Source organism: Apus apus, chromosome 3, assembly GCF_020740795.1.
Source record: "Apus apus isolate bApuApu2 chromosome 3, bApuApu2.pri.cur, whole genome shotgun sequence".
Classification (NCBI taxonomy): Eukaryota; Metazoa; Chordata; class Aves; order Apodiformes; family Apodidae; genus Apus; species Apus apus.
The window spans coordinates 100,589,408-100,609,918 of record NC_067284.1 but is presented as its reverse complement, the minus strand read 5'-3'; the positions used below and the strand labels follow the sequence as shown (position 1 = coordinate 100,609,918).

General features: G+C 38.8%; 1 protein-coding gene across 1 annotated transcript; it reads left to right on the top strand.

Annotated features, from left to right (window-relative positions):
• Positions 1-12: 12 nt before the first annotated feature.
• PEX3 (peroxisomal biogenesis factor 3) lies at positions 13-19,929 on the top strand. The gene is made up of 12 exons (XM_051613352.1): positions 13-133; positions 7,545-7,676; positions 9,047-9,128; positions 12,738-12,781; positions 13,999-14,123; positions 15,458-15,524; positions 15,617-15,671; positions 16,039-16,195; positions 17,089-17,159; positions 17,849-17,971; positions 19,123-19,219; positions 19,604-19,929. Exons 1-12 carry the CDS (start codon positions 61-63, stop codon positions 19,685-19,687), a joined length of 1,110 nt encoding a protein of 369 aa, XP_051469312.1. The 5' UTR covers positions 13-60; the 3' UTR covers positions 19,688-19,929.
• The last annotated feature ends 582 nt before the right edge of the window (positions 19,930-20,511 follow it).

Genomic DNA, 20,511 nt, shown 5'->3' with positions numbered 1-20,511 from the left:
GGTCCCCGCCCCTTCCGCCCAGGCCAGGGGCTGCCGGGCGGGCCGGCCCGGGCGCGCAGGATGCTGCGCTCGCTCTGGAGTTTCCTCAGGCGGCACAAGAAGAAATGCCTCGTCCTCGGCACCTTCCTGGGCGGTGAGTGCCTGGCAGCCGGGCCGGGCCGGGCCGAGCCGGGCGATCGGAGGAGCTCGGCGCGGAGCTGCCCCGGGGAGCTGCCCCGGGGCCTCCGCGCTGCTGCGGGGCTCCCGGCCCTCGCTGGGGAGGCTTCCTCGGGAGGCGGCGCTGAGCCCGGTGAGCCCCGCTGGGCAGGCGGGTTCTTCGCCGAAAGCAGCCCTGCTCTGCCCGCCGCTCCGCGCCGATCGCCCGGCCGAGCCCCCCGGCCCGGCCCGGCCCGGCCCTCCCGGCCGCGGTGCGATGCTGCTGCTGCTGCTGCCGCCCGGGGCTGCGCAGGGCCTGGAGCAGCCCCTCGCCTTCCTGGGGACACAGAGACCCACCCGCCGACCGTCTTCGGGGGAGCTGGGGCGGCAGGAGGGTTGTTCTCATGGCGAGGGAGGGAGGTTGTGCGTCTTCCCGTAAGGACTGGAACATGAGGACTCGCGTTGCGTGGGTGCTCGTACGGCAGGTGTTTGTGTTGGTTTGAAACAGCGTTTTAACCGTGTAAAGCCTGGGTGACGTTTGTATTAATTTTAGGATGGAGGCTGAAAGCCTGTTCTTTTGAAAGTGACTTGTGCGTTGAGGTGCTTTGTCCAATACAAACTAGCTGCAGAAACAAAACTGGAGAAGAAGACTTACGTTAATAATTCAAGCCTTCCCGTCTCCCTTAACGTTCTTGTCTAGCCTGTGGGGTGGTTATGGTCTGGTAGGCTCTTCCTTGCCTTGGAATTATTATAGGGTTATTTTTAATTGGAGCTAGATTTAAAAGAATGCCTTGAATCTGTCTCTTTGTTTAGTAATCAAGTGCATATCTGTGCAGCTGGAGATTAGACACCCCTCAAAAGGTACAGCTATGTCTTTGCATGCTCAGTCATCAGATCTAGTTATATCTTATGCAAATGACAGAATTAAATGTTACAGATTTGCTTAGGAAAGCTTGTAGTTGTTTACACCCACTGAAACTTTTACCTGAACAGTTAAATATTCTGAAGGCTACAAGTTTTTTGCAGTACCTTTTGTCTCGTATTCAGGTGAGGTCTCTTGAGAAGGTGAATTGTATATACTTCTGACTTGCCTTGGTTGGTGTGCCCTCTGCATCCTTTCAGCATGAATTCCCTCTGCGTTTTCCAAAGAGTGCTGATTAATATATGTTTATAGATAAGATTATGATTCCTGAAGTGCTTGCCAGACTTGCTTCTCCAGTTCACCCCTTCACCTGCAGATTTTCTGACACTGCAAGTACAGTGGAACGTAATGTTTACCAGTTTCTGAGCCACCACGCAACCCACCATATTAAGTAAACAGGTGTACTTTAATTTACCAGGCTGTGACCTGCAAGGTGTTCTTCCTCCCCTTCAGCTGTGCTTGTGAGAGTGGTGGACAGACAAATGGGAGTAGTAAAAACATCAGTTATCCCAGTTTCAGTTAATAAACATGGAAAGCACATACTGGGGAGCATGTGGCTCTTGGTAGTCCTCATAGCCTGAAATCCAAAATCCATCATGTTTTAACAGCCCTCTGTCAGCCTGCAAACCATTCTGGTATCACTGAATTTGCAGGTTTTTCTTATGATTAGTGCTGTTTATTTACAGTTCAGTGTCACTTTCACTAAAAAGCTACTGACTGCCCGAAGTACACTTAAAAAAATAATCAGGGACTAAAATCAAGTAATTTAAAGAGTGATCAATCAAAAAACCCCCCCAAGATGCTCCTCTTTCAACAAGCATTTCAGCTTGTGACTGAAAAAATACTGACCTGTGCTGCCATTGCCTGCAGCATGGATAAAGTACTTGTTTCCTGGGGCCATGTTGTATTTGAGGACTTGGTAGTAAATTGCTTTTTTGTATTTGAGACCCCGTAGTTAATCAGGGTACCTGCAAGCCAGAGAACCTCATTAGCTGCCACCAGCTGCATCTTGCACTGTGGTATTTAGGGCAGCTGGGGAGATGGCAGGATTTGCTGCAGAGTGCTGCACTACGGTTGTTCAGCAGGTGAATCGTGAGTGCTTTGGCCATCTACCTATTAGTTACGGATCAGACCTTAAAATAACTCCAAGAGCCATGGGAATGCCAACACCAATGAATCAGAACTCTGAGATCCACAACGGATTCTCCAAAAAATACTGTGTAACATTGGAGGGTAGAATGCAACTTTACATCACTGCTTTGATTTGAAGACAGAATACTTGGAACTGGTAGAATGATTTAAAAAGAGCATCCAAATCTGCTGATTGAATATCAGAGACTGGAATCTACATCTCTCAGGTGTTTGTTTGGGTTTGTTGGGGGGTTTTTTTTGAGCTGTTAGGTGCATTTTCTGGGAAGGAGGATGGTACAAGGAAAATGGAACTTCACAGGGTTTAGTGATTTTAAGTCTTTAACTGGCACATGGTCAGAGATTAATACTTAATGATTCGTTAAACAGTACAGAAGAGTCTCTATATTGTTAGTGATACAATGTTGTAGTGTGTTGTGTTACCAAAGCATTAATGCACCAAAATCTTAGTTGGTTGGTAGCCTTTTCTCCTGTTTACTGAGTTGTATTCCTTGTATGGTATCAGTGGCTGCCATTCTTGGTGTGATTTCTGTGGATCTCAACACTGCAACAGATCTTCCTGCTTACGAAGATACAAAACTTGTAAGAGCTCAAGGGAAAAGCAACTGAAATGGGTGTAATTTTCCCTTAACCATAGAGCAGGATCAAGAACTTGACAAAGACCTTACACAAACCCTTTCTTCAGAAGTTTGTTCCTTTAGCAATAAAAGTAAATTGCATACTAAAAAGACTTCAATCTCTTCAAGCAAAATCTAGTGCTCTGGGGTCAAACCTACTAGAAATACTTAAAATAGAAAGAAAGCTAATATGGTGGATCTGCAAGGATGTGTTATGTTCTCTTGTTCTTATTGGATAGGTAGATTTAACTTTCTTTCTCAATTCTCAGCATTCAAGGCAGATTTCAATGGGTATTACAAAATTATTCACTGTCGAAATTCCCTTGTTGCGGTAGAAGAGCAAGTTCAGGGTGTGTCTGCAATGTATGGTTCTGATTTCAGTAGTGAATGAATTATTGCTCAGTTTCATCTGTTGCAACCTTCAGCTTGCAGAAAGAACATTTCCATTCAGTAGTCTGTCTGCTTAGCAAAGAAGCTTTTCTTGATTTGTGAGTGAATGCAGGCACATTAAATAGGTTTTGGTGGGACTCAGTGGTGCCAAGAGAATAAGGCTTTAGTGCCACCTGATTTTAAATATGATTTTCATCTATAATTGGATAATTGTATGTCAGTTGAAGCACAGCTTGCTTGTACATTAGGACAAACCACAACTTATTAAGGTATTGATGTTCTGGACGGCTGCAGGTGTGTGTGTGTGTGGGTGCAATTTCTACAATATGAAATTCTTAAAACTGAAAGTTTTCCTGTAGTCTTTTTTTGGTGGTGGTGCTTTTTTTTTTTTGCCTTTTTTTTTTTCTGAAGGAAGTGTGGCAGTGAGGTTAAAGGTTACATAGGGCTGTAAAGAGCTTTCCTGAAAACTTGATGCCTCCTAGTTACCAATCCCACCCTTTTTCTCCTCTTCATTTTCCCTGTGAAGAAAGGAAGAGGCTGAGGGAGAGGTGTGCCATAACTTATGTTATGTTGGGGGGGGTGGTGGTGGTGGAAAAAAAAACAAAGAGAAAGCGAAATAAAACCCAGGAAAGACAAGTGATGAAAACAGTTGCTTACAACCAACTGATCAATGCCCAGCCAGTCCTTGAGCATACCCCCATAACTTCCCTCCTAGTTTTGTTACTGAGCATGACATCATACGGTGTGGAATATCCCTTTGGTCAGTTGGGGTCAGCTGTCCTAGCTGTGTCCCCTCCCAGTGTTATCTGCACCTCCCGCCTACTTGCTGGTGGTGGGGTGGTGTGAGAAGCAGAGAAGACCTTGGCACTGTGTAAGCACTGCTCATCAGTAACTGAAACATACCTGTGTTATCAACACTGTTGCTAGCACAAATCAAAAGCTTAGGCCCATGCTAGCTACTGTGAAGAAAATGAACTCTATCCCAGCCAAAACCAGCACAGGCAGCCAATACAAATGTAAATACATTTCAGTTTGTCGATCAATTTTAAAACACTATGCATTGTAGTTTGAGATCCTTACTGAAATTCCTGTACTTGAAGGTTCTGGCATCAGGTGATACAGCCCTAGTTTGTACCACTCAGCTGTTTCTGAACCATCAGTGAATCAAGAGTGTTGGGACTATAGCTGTTTGTACAGTTCACATTTTAATGAAGGCAGAAAAAGGTTTACGTAGCAATTATCTTTTGGGCAGTCTCATTATTGCTGAATTTTCCTGATTCCTGGTTTTGTATGGAACATATGGGAAAGATTCAGTATGAAGTTCTGCCTACACAACAGGTTAGCTAATTAGACACAAGTAAAATGTTGCTGCTGTCACCTTTTGCAGACCTCCTATCCCACACTGAGATAAAATCAAGTTATATTAGCTATGGTAAAAAGTTGGTGTTCACTTTCCTGTTTTATAACAGCAGGGATTTTCAAAATGTCAGTTAAGTTTCTTACGGATAAGTAAGCTGACTTGACAGCATTTCTTGGGATGTGGCTTTCTCTGGTCCTGCTTCCAACTCCAAGTGACACAGTTTTCATATGATGCATTCAGCCTGGACTGCTTAGAAGTCTGTGTTATTTTCAAGTCTTCTGAATTAATTTTGCATGTATCAATACAGATATTCAAGGGAGTTCTAAAGTGAAATGTGACCACACCTGCCGAGTAACTCCCAGGCTGGTGGATCCTTGAAATGCCCTATTAGCTGGAGACTTGCAGAGGCTCCCATGCTGCGTTCAGGCACACATGACTGAAATGAATTGACACAGAAAGTAATTGTCACAAAGTCGATGACAGCAACAAGAAGCCATGCAGTTGGTAACAGAGGCAGTGTGTTGCTGGCATTCAAACTTTTTTTGGTGTTTGTTGGTTTTACTCACCCTGTGTGGTTGGTGTAACTTCTAATGTTTGCTTTCCCAAAGATTAATATGATACTGGAGTAAATAACACTCACTAGTGATGGGTCAAAGTTATGGCTTAGTCTAGGGGGGAGGGGAAGCAATAAGAGTAGGAGTAGCTGGTGTTGCATTATTTTAGACAAATGTTTTTTTTGGGAACTCCTTGTAAGACCTGGATGACTGCTAGTGCAACTTGGGACCCTCAGGAGGCACAGCCATTCTTAGTACAGAGTAATCACATAGCTTTAACCATCGAGAATTAAGCAATTAGCTGTCTCAATCTTAATTATGAAAGTGCTGCCCCAGCATATCACTCAAGGACATGCACATGATTCTTCTTTACTTGTTTGCATGTCTACCTGTGTCTTGTGTACATTCATTAAGAGTATTTTTTATACTTTTCCGCAACAAAACCTGGAGTTAGGATTTATTTGAGGGAGAGGGGAATAAACAAAAGTGATTTGGCCAGATAACTGTGTGAATGTATTGTGAAAAATGCGGTGGGATAAAATTATTAGAAAAACTTTGTGTTCAAAATTATTTTCTAATACTAAAAATATTGTTGCAGTTTCAGTATCTTAACTGCAAAGAAAAAAAAAATCAGTACGCTGACAGTTGTGTTTCTGAATACATACTCTTGGCAATAATTTATTATTTTTAGAGAAAAATAATATGTAACTTATGAAGTTTCCTTTTTTATTAACAATTTTTAATGGTAGAATTGCATGTTATGCAAATATTAAGGTTTGGATCTAATGGGGTGAATCTTCCACATGGCAAATGGTCAGTCTGCCTAAAGGCTGAAGCAAGAGTGAATGACTTCTCCATTTTTATTTTATGTGGCTTTTGGGAGATAAATGGAAGTGACTGTGGTTGTTCCAAACTGGTCTGGCCTGTAGTTGTCTATTAGGAAATATAATGTCAATATGAATTGCCGGATTTTTTTTGCAATCGTAAATATTGGGGCACAAAGTTGACAAAACTTGAAATACTGATGATAGTTTGGAGGATGTATTGAAACATTTTAATGGCCAAAAAAATTTAGTAGAATTAAAAATATCAAGGAGTTTGGTTTTTAAGGTTTTGGGAATTTGGTTTATAAAAATAGCTTTAAAACTCAGCATTTGTCAGCTGTTAAATGCCTAATTCATTTAGATATTAACTTTGAAATATGACAGTTAAACTTCAAGAAATCTTCGTAGCTCTGTGTTTATGACTTGAAAGTGTTTAGGGGAAAAAATAAAAGAAGATTTGAGACTCATATTTCTTCTGTGTGCCACTGTTGACTTGATAGTTGGAGCTGACACGAGTTTCAGTACTTAGGGGATTGCTCCCCAGTGGACAGACTTATCAACTTTTGTCCAATTGTATTTTCTGCTTGGATTTGTTCCTCCTTTGTCTCTTTGCTGCCCAGCACCCATCCCTGACAATTCTTTCATGAGAGACCACGGGAAGAGCTTGTTAATGCACCTAAATAGGTAACTGCTGCTACCAGTGCATACAGGAGGTGTTATGAGAAGTCCTGGGTGGAGGGGGAGAAATTCGGGCACAGCAGATTGCAGTGGGCAAAGGTGCTGAGGATAAGTATAGAAGATGTAGTGGTATCTTAAGGGATGGCCTAGAAAGGGGGATGGAGATGAGGAAAGATGAGAAGAGGTCTGTGGGCAGCCTGGAGAGATCTCTGAATCCCTGATGGTGTGGGAAGAGCAATTGGGACAAACTTCAGAAGGATATTTGTTGGGACTGGAGGAAATGTAGAACAAAAATGTTTGGTGGGTCTCTGTGAAATGGAGATTCATAGTAAGGGTGGTGAGGGATGAGCAGATCCTCAAGGGAGATGAATATGGCTGGAGCCAGACATGGGTAAGAAATGAGGGCCACAGACAAGTTTCAGGACCAAACAAAGGAAGTGTTAGCCTGTAACTTTTTTCTTTTATGTGATTTTTTTAAGACTTGAGTTTTATCTCTAACTTCTGCTAAATTTAGAAATATATCCTTTTTAAAAATGTAATTTTTGTCCATCTCCAGACCTGTGCATCTCAGTTTCTTTTCTTTGTTCTTGTTGCCATACTTTTTTTCTCTTCTCAGTGTTTGCTTCAATCTCTTCAGTACTATTTGTTCACAGTAGTACCAAAAATACCTTCTTTGAAAGGCCAGATAGCTCTTCTCAGGAAGGTTTCTTACATTGATTCAAGTCATTACCCTTGGCATAAATTTTGAAACTGTTATTTCTGAGTATTACTTTGTCAGTCAGTATTAAAATACTCACAACCCACATATATCTGACAATACACTATGCATGCTTATGGTATAAAATCAAAGCAAGGGGCTGAAGAGGCCTTCCTCATATTTTTAAAGCAGCTTGTAATACGAAAATCTCTCCGTAGGAGTCTATTTACTGGGAAAATATGGACAGAAGAAAATCAGAGAAATCCAAGAACGAGAGGCAGCTGAATACATCGCCCAAGCACGAAGGCAGTATCATTTTGAAAGTAATCAGAGGACATGCAATATGACAGGTAAGATAAGGAAATAGCTGCCATTCTTGGCAGGTGAAATTATTTGGGGATTTATACTACATATTAACAGGATAGAAAAAGAATATGAAGTGTAGGTGAATTCAAAATCTTAATTAAATACTAGTGCATAAATAACATAATTTTGCATAATAAAAACAAAATCTGAAGAACAGAGGATTGAAGAGATTTCTAGGGGTCATCTTAACCCTTGGTCTGAATTGATCCATCTGTCATGCAAACAAATATACATGCAGGTTACAGATTTTTGCCACTGCAAGACCCTTTGTGGGTCTTAAACTGCATGTGGTATCAAGGTGTGAAACAGCACTCGAATTCAAACAATACTGAATTTACAGCAGGATTGTTTTATGCATTATAGTCCATTGTTAGTAAGCTACACAGAAGGTTTGGTAAGAAATTTGTATTTACAAATAAGAAGCACATCAGCCTATTAGTTCCCTGCACTTTTAACAGTTAAAAGGTAACTGACTAGCTGGGGAGCAATAGATGAAAATGTTTATATTACAGCACTGGTCTTTGGATTTTTGGAGAAGACATGGTAGGGTCAAGTTTAAGAAAATCCTTGTCATTCTTGTAAATACAGATCTTTCAAAACTATTTCTATTCAACAAATTGGGCAGCATGTTCTTCTCCTGTTGAAATTTGTAGGGGCTTCGTGGGTGGCTGCAAATGCTTTATTTGCACTGCTTACCCTGACATGAAGCAACCCTGGTATTTCATTTTCATCTTTTCCATTTTGTAGTACTAGGATTGATTTTGCTACAAGCACGAAATTTTTCTCTGCCCTTTGTTTTACAAAGTACCTCTGTCTGCATTCTTATTGAGATTTTTCATATTTTGTTTGTATTACTTATTACATTCTGTGCATGCTTGCTGTGCTCTTCCTGTCCCCATCATATAACATTAGATTGGACATTCAATATTCCCAAAGGAAAGGATTTTTCCCCACCAGCTCTCTTTTGTTTAAAACATGCCTTTCCCTGGTTCTCTTGTTGGGGGAGAAAAATACCCCCAACAAAGCAACAGTGTAGATTCTCACCAGATGTTCTTCTGGGGAGGAGTTGCAGACATGTATGTGCAGATATGTGGGCTGTGGGTGCACATCTGCAGCCAAGACGTGCTGCCAGGTAAGGGCAGCATTGTGCACAAGCTCATAATAGGCACCCAGGTAATTGCACTTCACAATACCCCCAGGGTTTCCTTATTTTGTTTGTCCTCCCAGCTTTGCCTGTTCAGCAGTGGGATTTACATTGTATAGCAGCTATTGAGTAAGAGCTGGGGATAGGTTTATGATTTTTTTTTTTTTTATGTTGACAAATACTTCATGTTTTTTCTTCTTCTAATAACAGTGCTGTCAATGCTTCCAACATTGAGGGATGCCTTAATGCATCAATTAAATTCTGAGAGTCTCACATCTCTTCTTAAAAATAGGTAAGACTGTTTTGTTGATTTTGTTAAAGATAGCTTGTTTTGATCACAAGATAATTTTTTTCAAATTATATATTCATATATAGGATTTTGGTTCTGGGTTCTATTGAGTCACAGTTGTAAAGTATTTTGAAATCACCACATAAATATTTTGTCCTGTTAGATGCATTTGAATAGGTATGGCTGGCGTTTTCCAAAATTACAAGGAATAATAGATCCTTCAAGGTGCTGCAATGAGAGCCAAGGTTTTTGTTGAACTGCTTATAAGATAGGCTGATAAAGCACTTACAGGGGCTAGTCCTCTCTTAAACAGGACTTAGTAGCTTGACTGAATTGTTGATGTTGTGTTTGTAAAAATATTTATGTCATCTTATCAAGGTCAGACTTGAATACTAGTGGAAAGTATCCAAGATGAGACTGCAAATGGATATAAGCTATGAGAAGTAATTTCTTTTTCTTCTTGAAGTAGAATAAAAAAAATAGGGACATGTCATACATTAGGAGGAATGCTTCCCTGTCAGAAAACACTCTTGGTTTCTTTACAACTGCAGGAACAAATAGCATCTGTAAGTTGCATAAGAGCATAACTTAGAAGTACAGTAAACTGCTTGATACTTGGCACAGAGTATAAGTGCTAGGTAGGCAGTTAACACATGGTTTCTGACTCACTCTAGACTGCCTTTCTCGTTTACCTCCCACTAGCTTATTTATATAGCTGTAACTTCAGCTGCCCAGCATTTAATGGATTACTTATCCAGTCATTGTCTTTTTTCAGTCAAAAACTCCCACAGCAAGGCAACAGAACATGATAGTTAAAGTGGGAATTACAGCCCAAATGATGTTTTTATAACAGATTATCTGAGAATTTGCAAATCTATTTGAATGTTGTTTGCCCCAAACAATAACAGATTAGGAAAAGTTAATTTTAGCGAATATTTAATGTATTTGTAATGATAAGAGTTTTACTCAATAAAAAAATTAGCCTGAATGAACAGGAGATATTGTGGATCACCAGATTTGTCTTCTGGACTGTACAGCAAAATAGTCTGCAGACATCTGCAATCCTGTGTTTGATGGTGAAGACATATAATGCCTTAGATTGTTCTCTGTAGTATGTGTTCTTTTATCAAAATACATCTGGTATCTCTAACTTGTTTTGACTAGTTGAAACAGTTTGCGGGTGTGGTGACACACTTCTGAATTCCAGTAATACCCATGAAAATAGAGATGAGACTTTTTGATGTTATTGTTATGCATAGCTGAAAAAAAAATTTAAAGTGCTGGTTACATGCAATATCCTGGAAGCTCAGCTGTCCATTTGGAGTGTATCTTACAGTGGAGTTTGTGTCTTAATGTTTCCCTTTTTTGCTTACGCTGAAGACGTTTTAACTAGATGCTTGAAACTTTTTGAACTGAAAAGGTAGAATAGGGGTTGGGAGGGCACAGGTCATGGATTGAGCCATCAGGCCTCATTCCACTTTGAACTGAGTCCATGAAGAAGCTCTGCATTCTTGTGCTACACAGAGAGGTATAGATTAATTTTCTTTCTACTTTGACTTGAGAATATAAGTCAAATGGCTCTGGACCTTTGAGTGCCATTGTTGTAGTATATAGAAAAGAGGACATGTGGAGATTTACCTTTCTTCATGCCCCTGAAGATGTGTTCTTTTTCGGTGTTACTGATCATGTTATCCCTTAGTTAAAGTCCTTTAACTTAAAATCTGTTCAAGTCCTTAAATTCAAAACCTTTTTACATTGTTTTAGTAATTTGGGACAGCAAGTGGTAGCTTGGGGATATAAGTGGACTGAAGTCTTCAGTCTTCCCTCTTCGTTTAAAGAGGGAGCAGCAAGACTGCAGATGTCTGTTGTTCTCTTCTCAAAGCAATGTGATTGAGTGAGATGCGGTGAAGTACCTGCTGCTGTAGCCTTGCAGATGTTGCATATCTCTCCCCTATTCAGCACTTAGCTTCATTCCAAATCTCTGGGTTTTTTTTGTTTGCATTGCTTTTTGCTTACATAGCAGGTAATGGTTTTCCAAATAAATCAATTTGAAATGAATGTTGAGTTTTGAGCAGCTGAGTCATAGTAAGTTGCAGCAAAGACTGAAAAATCCATTTCCACTGTTAGGCTTAATACTTGCAGACTTACACTGTTACCTGGCTTCTGCATGAAGCTTCGTAAGGATGAGCTCTAGAATATATTTTTACAGAGTATGTCCAAATCTAATTGGCTGACGATGGCGTATCTTTCACTCTTCAGTTGGCATGGGAAGCTTACCCCTCATAAGTAACAAATGACATTTTAAGTCCTGTGACGTGTTTTATCTATATAAATATTACTGTATTTTTTAAGAGTCTTTCCTTTGTTTTGCTTTAGAATAGCTTTTAAAGCTGTTTATTTAGCTTGCAAAAAGGGAAGTATGTAAACTGTTTTTGCATTTGCCATGGATTCTTGTATCTTTTCCAGCTATACTTTCTTTAATCTGTCTCTTTACTTTTTGGAGTTGTAGGCTTAGTTTATTGTATCAGTTCATTTGCATTATTTGATAGCAGTGAGCTTAGAAATTGTGTCTGTGATACAATGGTCAAACTAATGCCAAAGTGCATATGTTGTGCCTATAAAGAGAAATTATTTCTGTTGAAAAGTGTTTTGTTTGTTTGTTTTATAAACTAGGTTATTGTAAAGTCTGTATTAACCTGAACTATCTGTGCTAAATATTTGTGTTGATTCTGATCCTAAGAAATGACCAAATGTTTCTCTAAGTGACTATAACAAACCATGTGTTCCACAATAGACTCACAGTAGTCATGCTTTACTGGCAGCACTTAACAGGCAAGAATGGCTGAAGAAACATTTTTGGACTGTTTGCTTGCTCTTACCTCTACTCATGCTTCTATATTACTAACAGTACCTCTGGATAGTAGTTATAAATTTGCAATGTACCTTAGGCAGTTCAGGTTTATCTATGCAATTTACAGTCCTGCTCTCTTGGCTGCAGAATACATAATGTTTTAGGAATTGGCCACATCAAAAAAAACTAAACATAACTCAAGAAAAGAAGAAAGACCAATTTGTGGTTGTGTGGATGGCATAAGATTTCTTTTCCACAGATGGTCCTGATCTCTTCAGGTTTTGGTGATTAAATCCAAACTTTAAAACCAGGCAATGGTAAATCTTACAAAAAAGTAAGATAAAGAAATTCCAATCCTGCACTTACTATGCACAGGTGGAGACAGGAGGCCGTACTGAACTGAGGTCTACATTAAATATGTAGAGGATTAAGACCCCAGAAAAGATCACTTTGTATCATCAGTGGGCTCTTTGTGACTGCTTAGTGTAGTAATTCAAAATTGGTAAGAAGTGTATAACTGACATCACTAAATACTACTTTTATGCATTAAAGTTTTAGTATATTTTCTGACTTCATAGTGTATTGTTTCTATACTGCTTTCTTGAATGAAGCAAATCAATATGGACTTGAATTTGATCTGAATAATTAGAGTAGCTAAATGAGCTCACCTTAGAGCACTAATATTTAATTTAACATATTTATTCATTTCCAAGGAAAATATACTTTTTAATGTTTAATATTTCCATTTATGTTTCCTACAGGCCAGCAAACAAATTAGAAATATGGGAGGATTTAAAGATAATAAGTAAGTGGAAATGAAAGATTGTGTCTGCATAATATTTAGCATAAAATTTAAAGTGTCTTTCACAGCCTTTAAAATGCACACTTTACACAGGGTTGTTGTTTCAGTAGACTTGAAGACAGTGTAATACAGCATGTGGCAAACCTCCTGCCTGCCCCTCCTGGCTAGAGCTCCTCATGAAGGAATTTTTCATAACCCTGAGGGAAGTTAGAAGCTCAGAGACAAAGATTTGTGTTGGTCCTGATGTTACTCTGCTCAAAACTTTGTGAGAACTTTCTGTTCCATCTCACTGTCGTGAGAACTTTGTGTGCCATCACAGAAAAATCAGACTATTTTTTTAGAAAATTCTATGCTGAACCTAACAGAAAACATCAGTCAGAGTGGTAGGCCAGCCCTTACATGGCCAGAAATTTCCTCTTCTCAAGCCCGTTTGAGAGCACCACCATAGCAGAAGTTACGAACCCCTTGATTCATCTTGTTATTTATTGGCTGATGGGAGCAGTGGAAGGGAAGGAAGAAGAGTGAAGTCAGAGAATTATGTAGTGAATAGTACTGAGCTTTTTTTACTACCTTTGATTCCTTGATACCATTTGTTATCCCTACAACCTCCCTAGTTTTGTCTTGCCTTCCTTTTGTTTTTGTTTCTCCTTTTCATACCTGTATAAGATCCTACTTCTGATCAGCTCCTTTCTTCGTGTGTCCTTGCTACTCAGCATTCGTCCATATTTATTCACATCACTTCTTCCACATCTCAGTTGCTTAGTGGCTGGTAGCTGATGCTCATTTGAATTTTTTTTTCTTTAGATATTAGCTGCTCCTGCCTTAGGTAACTTTTTCCCCGAGCTGCTGTTATGCGTTCTGTGTCTTAACTGCATGAGGAGGGCTAACATACTGTGTGTATTTCCTGGCCTAGTGAAGGAAGATGATTTGACAGTACATCCATGTTCCCTGTGGAGCAACCTGTATAATTCTTGTCTTCCAAAATAACTTGTGTAACATTTAAAATTATATTAAATGGGACACTTTAGATGCAGCTCCAGCACATTAGACCCATGACCATCTTGGGTATGTGTTGTGAAAATGTGTGTTACGACAACCCATGAGAGAAATGTGACTGTGTATTTAAAAATCAACCCTTTTTGAGTCTGGGATGGCACTCTCCCTCCTTGACTCATCCTTATGTCTTTGACTTTGACCTTATTTTGTTGTCTCTTTTCCAGGTTTCACAAGAAGCATTGTAGCTGTATATAGCACCTGTATGCTAGTAGTTCTTTTGCGAGTCCAGTTGAATATTATTGGCGGTTACATCTACCTAGATAATGCTGCACTCTGCAAAAATGGCACAGTAAGTTTCCTGTTCTCTTTCAAAGGTAGAACTTCCTCTTTCTTGGAAGTGAAAGGATTATCTACTGCAAAGTAAGAAGGAGATGGCTTAGCAGCATTAGAATGAAAATAAGAATTTTTATAAGAGTGGGAGATGTGGAAGCATTAGTGGAAGCAAGATATATCGCTGTGTTTTAACAGCCTCTGAGTTTGGATGATTTGGTGATACTCTTGCTTAACAAAATACTAGCAAGGTTGAAGAGTACATTTTTGTCCACATTTTTATTGCTTAAAGGTTACTTCATATCAAAACACCAACATAATTTATTTGCTTTCATTGTAGTTTGTGAAATAGTAATACTGTGTGAATGATCCAAGATATGTATGCAAATTTATATAAATGCTTAGGTCTTCCTAGCACATACATTAATTTCCCCAAGTTAAATTTCCCTAGGATTACAGAAGAAATTGAAATTTTACTGTTTTGTTTAACTCCAGAAGGCCATCTACCTAAATGTCTGTAGGTGAGGACCAAGCAAGGTAGAAGACTTGAGTTTTGTTTATATAGCGTATCTATCACTGCACAATAAAAATAGATCAGTGCCACAGAAAGCAAGTAGCCACTGGAGAGAGTAAGATCTGCAGATTATTGGATGGCTCATTTAAAAATAATGGATACAAACTTTGATTAGTTCTCATGTGTCCTGTGATGGCTCCTGCTGAGAGTCAAGGAACAACATGTCAAGGCACATTTGAGAAAAGCTTTCATTAGGGAAGCCGGGGTTGATGAAGGTCATGCTTTGTTTTGTATAACTTGAACAAGCTTTTTCTAAAAGGGCAAGATGAGTTTGCACTAGAAATGTGTTTCCTCTGTTATTTTTCCAGTAGAGAAGTGGGTTGTCAGGGCCAACTCTGAGGCATTCTGCTGGGGCAAATTGGAATCATGTCTTGGTTCCTGAAAGCTGTTTTTCTATCAGATAAGCTTTTGTTAGGGTTGAGCATAAATATCCTATCCCACTAAGTTAAATTTTTGCGGGGGTGGAGGGTCTAGTTTTACCTGCAGTGCAGTTTTTTTAAGAGACTTCCCTATTTATGGAGGAAGAGATTGTTCTGTGCCACTGATGATCAAATTGCTCTGTATAGCATTGAAGAGAAGAATTCAAAGGAGTTGTGGAAGATCCATGGGTTGATGACAAGAAGAGAGTCAGAAGCTACAGTTGTGTGAGAATGGGGGAATCCATCCACTGCAGGGTATTATAAGGGTTAAGGAAATTGTTTGCAACAGGTTTGAAATTATTTGTGCATTGTTCTCTACTGTTGACATGTCACAGAACTGTATATTGTTTTTCTCCACAGACACCACTAGCTCCCCCTGAAGTTCAGCAGCAATATTTATCAAGTATTCAGCACCTTTTAGGAGATGGTATGATACCTTAGAAGTTAACTGCACCTACAAAAAGCTACTTTTTTCTTGAGCAAATCATTAAAATAATTTTGACATTTTTCTTGTTTTAGGACTGACTGAGTTAATAACTATTGTCAAACAAGCTGTGCATAAAGTTTTTGGAAGGTAAGAGTCTGTATTTCTTTGTGGTTAGCTTTGAATCTTTATTGTGATAACTGTTGCCAAGACAGCACCAAGCCTGCCTGAGTTCAGGAAGTGTTTGGATGATGCTCTTAGGCACATAGTGTGATTCTTGGATGGAGTTGGACTTGATCCTGATGGGTCCCTTCCAGCTCAGCATATTCTATATTCTATATTCTATAATTCTATGACTTTTTCCAAAATAATGCTTTTATTATAGCAGCCTACATCTGCCAGTGCAAACCAATACAGCAGATTGAGATCCTGTTGCTTGTGAAAATGTTATTTGTAGGAGAACAAAGCATTATTATTCATTTTGCAATCAACACTGTAGCCTTTTTTTCCTTTCCAGTATTTCCCTTAAGCACACCTTATCTCTTCTGGAGCTGGAACAGAAACTTAAAGATATCAGGAAAATAGTGGAACAGAAAGATTCAGATCAGATTGCATCTTACTCTCCCTTATGCCATTATCTGATGCCAGATGAAGAAAACCCCTTGGCTACCCAGGTACGTGTGTTAGTTTCTTTCATCTACCTTTTTTCATTCTAGGTGTTTTCTTTTGGGGAGCATAAGTCCTATAGTTGTACCATGGTATCTGTGCCTTTATTAAATGGCAATGGTTCTTCCATCATAAATCAAGTGTCCTTATCTCTTTCATCTAGGCAAAGTTATACTTTCTTCAGATTTGATTGAAAATAAGTGTTATCTTCAGAATGTCAGCTCTGAGCTCAGAAACAGCCTGACCACTCTTTTCAGCCTGTGATGTGTGCTGTAGCACTACAGCTTAACTCAGCCCTAAGCTGAACTGTATGACCTTGTGCTTGTGTACTAGCAAAGATCATGGATAGATGGAGCATCTTGGCTGATGCACAAGAAGCCGATGGTGTGCTGGAGTCCTTTGTTGCTTTGGGATGGAGAATGAACAGTAGTCAAGAGAAAGGTGTATCTAATCTCAGTTGTAACGTAAAAATAATCTCCTACATTTTCTAAAGTGTTTGTCTCCATCCACACCACAAGTTGGAGAAAGCTCATTCTTAACTTATAGCAACATAAAGAAGAAACTTACGCTTCAATGTGTGACTACGTGCACTTACCCCTTTAACTTAAGGTGATATGCAGTGTTTATTTCAGTTTTGGAGGTTGGAAGTGGAAAAAACACATTGCTACATTAGTCTCAGTGTTTCCTGCTATTACTGGTTTTAGTTTAAAAAAAAAATCCTATAGGGACAGTTTAAAAGGGAAATTATAAGGAATCTGATTTACAACAATAAAACTTTTCTTTTAAACAGATTTGACTTACACATCTTGAATTAATTCCATTGTACCAAGCTCTTATATTTCTACTCTTATTCTTATGGTTGCAAATGGATTTCTTACTAAATTGTTTTTGCTTTTTCTAGGCCTGTGGACTCACAGAAAGAGACATTGCTACAATTAAATTACTTAATGAAACTAGAGATATGCTAGAAAGGTATAGAGAAGTATCCTGTATTCATATTACACTTTTCCTTACAACTATTGTTTATGTAAGAATTACTTTCCTAGAAAAAGCTGTCAACTTCCATTTGAGAAATGTGACCACTCTGCTGCACTGAGTTTTTATATTCCTTAATTGTAGGCTGGGATTTTCAAAATTTAAGAGCTCCGAAGGTACTCCTTTTCTGCTAAAGCAGGGTTAATTGAGAGTTATTTTATTGGATTTACGTGCTTTGATAAAAAGAACACCAGTTTTGGCTTATCAGAAATTATTTTTAATGCATGCTTTTGAGAGTGGTTTTATCTGCATCTTTCTACTGCAAAGTGATAGAAATTGAAGCTTCTATAATAAATATTAAATATGAGGGACTTGAGCCAAATGTCAGACTATTTCTACCATTCATCTGGAGCATTTTAATGATAAGTGTCTTCTATGTATTACTTAGTAAGAATGCTTTAGATTTTTCTGGGGTTTAGTAATCTTATGGTAGAGTGCAGGTCATTGATTTCTTTGCTGTGGAGTGATTGGGGAGCTCATCTGTCTTGAGGTAGCTGTGCTAATGGCCTCTTGTCTGAGTCACACATTGACCCTTATGGGAGGGACAGCTATAGCACTGAATAGTTGCTGAGTTTTTTGGTTTGAAAATATAAATCTGAGGAATCAAACTTTTTTTTTTTTTTCAGTCCAGACTTCAGCACAGTTTTGAGCACGTGTTTAAATAGAGGATTCAGTCAACTGCTGGACAATATGGCAGAGTTTTTTAGACCTAGTGAACAGGACATCTCGAAGAATGGCTCTGTAAATAGGTACATGTTTTCTTTTGTTGTGGTTCTCATGTGAATGCTTTGGGTTCATAGTGAATTCCAAAAACAGGCTAATGGATTTTCCTGCCTACTTGATGTTCTCATGCTTCTTGCTTTTGAAGAATAAATCCACTCTCCTTACTTTAGTCAAGTAGACAGCTAGGAGTATTGCATGCTTCTTCCCACCTGTGAAATCACTAGAACTTAGGGGAGGGATCTTTCCCACCATTACTTGCAGATCTAGAAGTAGAAGCCAGAAGACCTATGGCTTCCTTCTTGCCAATGCTGTGCAAGCAGCCAGCCTTTCTTGCCAAGTGGGATTTACCCACTGGGGGCGACTTGTAAAAGATGTACTGAGCAGTACATCCCCTGTGAGGCTGTGAAGAGGATAGTGGCCCCCTACAGTCAGCATCCAAGCTCTGTACAGCCCCCACATAGTTCTCATGGTGTTACCATGATTCTCCAGATACACGTAGCTGAAGCACCTACACAGCTTTAGGTTCTTCGCTGGCATGCTGAATGAAAGGTAATAACATTCAGGACCTTCTGCTTCTTTCTTAGAAGGTTGTGTAAATATAGCTTTTATTCTGAAGCTAACCTTGGTTTTTAACAGTGGAGTGTTACAAATCCAAAAGCTGAGTTCAGGTCCTTGAAGTTTTATTTCTAAAATATTAAAATAAACATACATAAACCCAGTTGTTATTTAAGGTTTTAATTTTAATAAACTGATGGCCCTCAAGTATTAATATTTTTTTCAATAGATACTATTTACATCACTTAAAATATGCCAAAGGCTGTGGTTTGGTTCTGTCCTAAGCCTATTTTAGAGTTTGAAACAGCGTGAGATTACAGACTGGCACTTCCAGCAGCTGTTTATGTACACACATGACTCTGGTTAAACCGTATTTCTCTTGCATGAGAAGCAAGTGTGAAACTGTGTGTTGCAGGAACACAAAATGGAATTTGCTTTGGTGCTTCTCTATATTAAAAGAAGGCCATGATGGGGGGAAAAAAAAAACTTAATCTGTGTATTTTAGTTTGCAGTCTTTCAACTCCTAATTTTGAAGGAGTAATTACTTAGAATTGTAATAATCACAGTTCAGTGACTTCAATGTCAGAGCAGGTCTAGGTCAATATTTTTAATTCTTTTCTAGTCTTTCCAGTGTCAGTCTTCCTTTAGCCAAGATAATTCCAATAATAAATGGACAAATCCATTCAGTATGCAGTGAAACACCCAGCCACTTTGTTCAGGTAAGAATCTTGCTTATTTAAAATATCCAAGTAAAATTTTGAAGAGTGCTGTGTATTTTGTTTTATAACACAGCTAATTCTGTTTAATTTCTATGTTTAAAAAAGTCGAAACAATTGGAATAGGTTAAACATTTTTGTAAATTTGTATCTTCGACAAATACGCTGTTTTTCTTGAACATCTTTCTTCTGCTAAACTGTGCAGAACCATGAAAGGGTCTCTGGACTTGGTTCTGCTTGCATTTCTGCCCATAAAGCTTTCTAAAGTGACAAATTTGAGTTACATCTGTGTGGGAGTGCCAGGTGCTTTTCTCATCATGATGTACTGCAGCAAAACCAGAATAGATGTGTTTTATTAAGCAAATATATTCTTTAAATTTCTTTCAGGACCTGTTGATGATGGAACAAGTGAAAGATTTTGCTGCTAATGTTTATGAAGCTTTTAGTACCCCTCAGCAACTAGAGAAATGAACAGCACATTTATAGGAATAGGTGGTGTATTTATAACAAACCCCTTGTGACTACTGGTGAGACTTGGGTTAATTTTATAATGGTGTAGGAGTGGTAGACCAGCAGAAAGAACATTCTGAAAAAAGTGGGAGTGAGCCCATATTTGTTCTAATAGAATTCTGCTTCAAACGCCCATTAAAAATATTGTTGAAAGAATCGTTGTATGTAAAGACTTTTCTATTAAAAAAGTGGTTAAACTCTTCTATGATTCATTTCTTGCATCTGAAAGGCATCTGGTGGCAGTATTACAAGTTACTAACAAATGCATTTGTTTGCCTGGGGTGCCTAAGTTTTGGGGAAAAAACTAATGATAGTGATCCAAGAATAGCACAGAGCAGCAGAAGTAATAAGGCTTCTTTCTTCTGTCAATTTCTTGTTTTTATAAAGGAAAGTTATTTTTTTCCTTACCTTTACCAATGATACTCCAAAGAGTCTCTCACTCTTCAGAAATCTGTTGCCAACTGCTGCACATTCCTCTTGAACAAGCTGAGGAGGGATGTGCTCTCTGGCACTTAGTACTAAAGGAACGTGGATTTTTACAAGTTCTCTTGTTGATGCTGTTCAAACAGCTGCACTGTACACATTAACCTGTAAATATTTTATCTTAATTTGTATTAATTTTGAGCCCAATTGTATTTTAATAAAATATTTTAATGTAAAATTTGTGCGTGTATTAACATTACTAGCAGGAAAGGCAGTAACCTATTTTGGCCCATCACTTAAAACCTTGACATAGTTGAAACAGTAAATTCAATTTATACAGGAGGAGTTTTGCACTTACATTA

Coding starts and splice junctions, on each gene's coding strand:
- PEX3 (XM_051613352.1), top strand. CDS start 61: ATGCTGCGCTCGCTCTGGAGTTTCCTCAGGCGGCACAAGAAGAAATGC. Junction 7,677..9,046: donor GAGGACATGCAATATGACAG/GTAAGATAAGGA, acceptor TTCTAATAACAG/TGCTGTCAATGCTTCCAACA. Junction 17,972..19,122: donor AAGAATGGCTCTGTAAATAG/GTACATGTTTTC, acceptor ATTCTTTTCTAG/TCTTTCCAGTGTCAGTCTTC.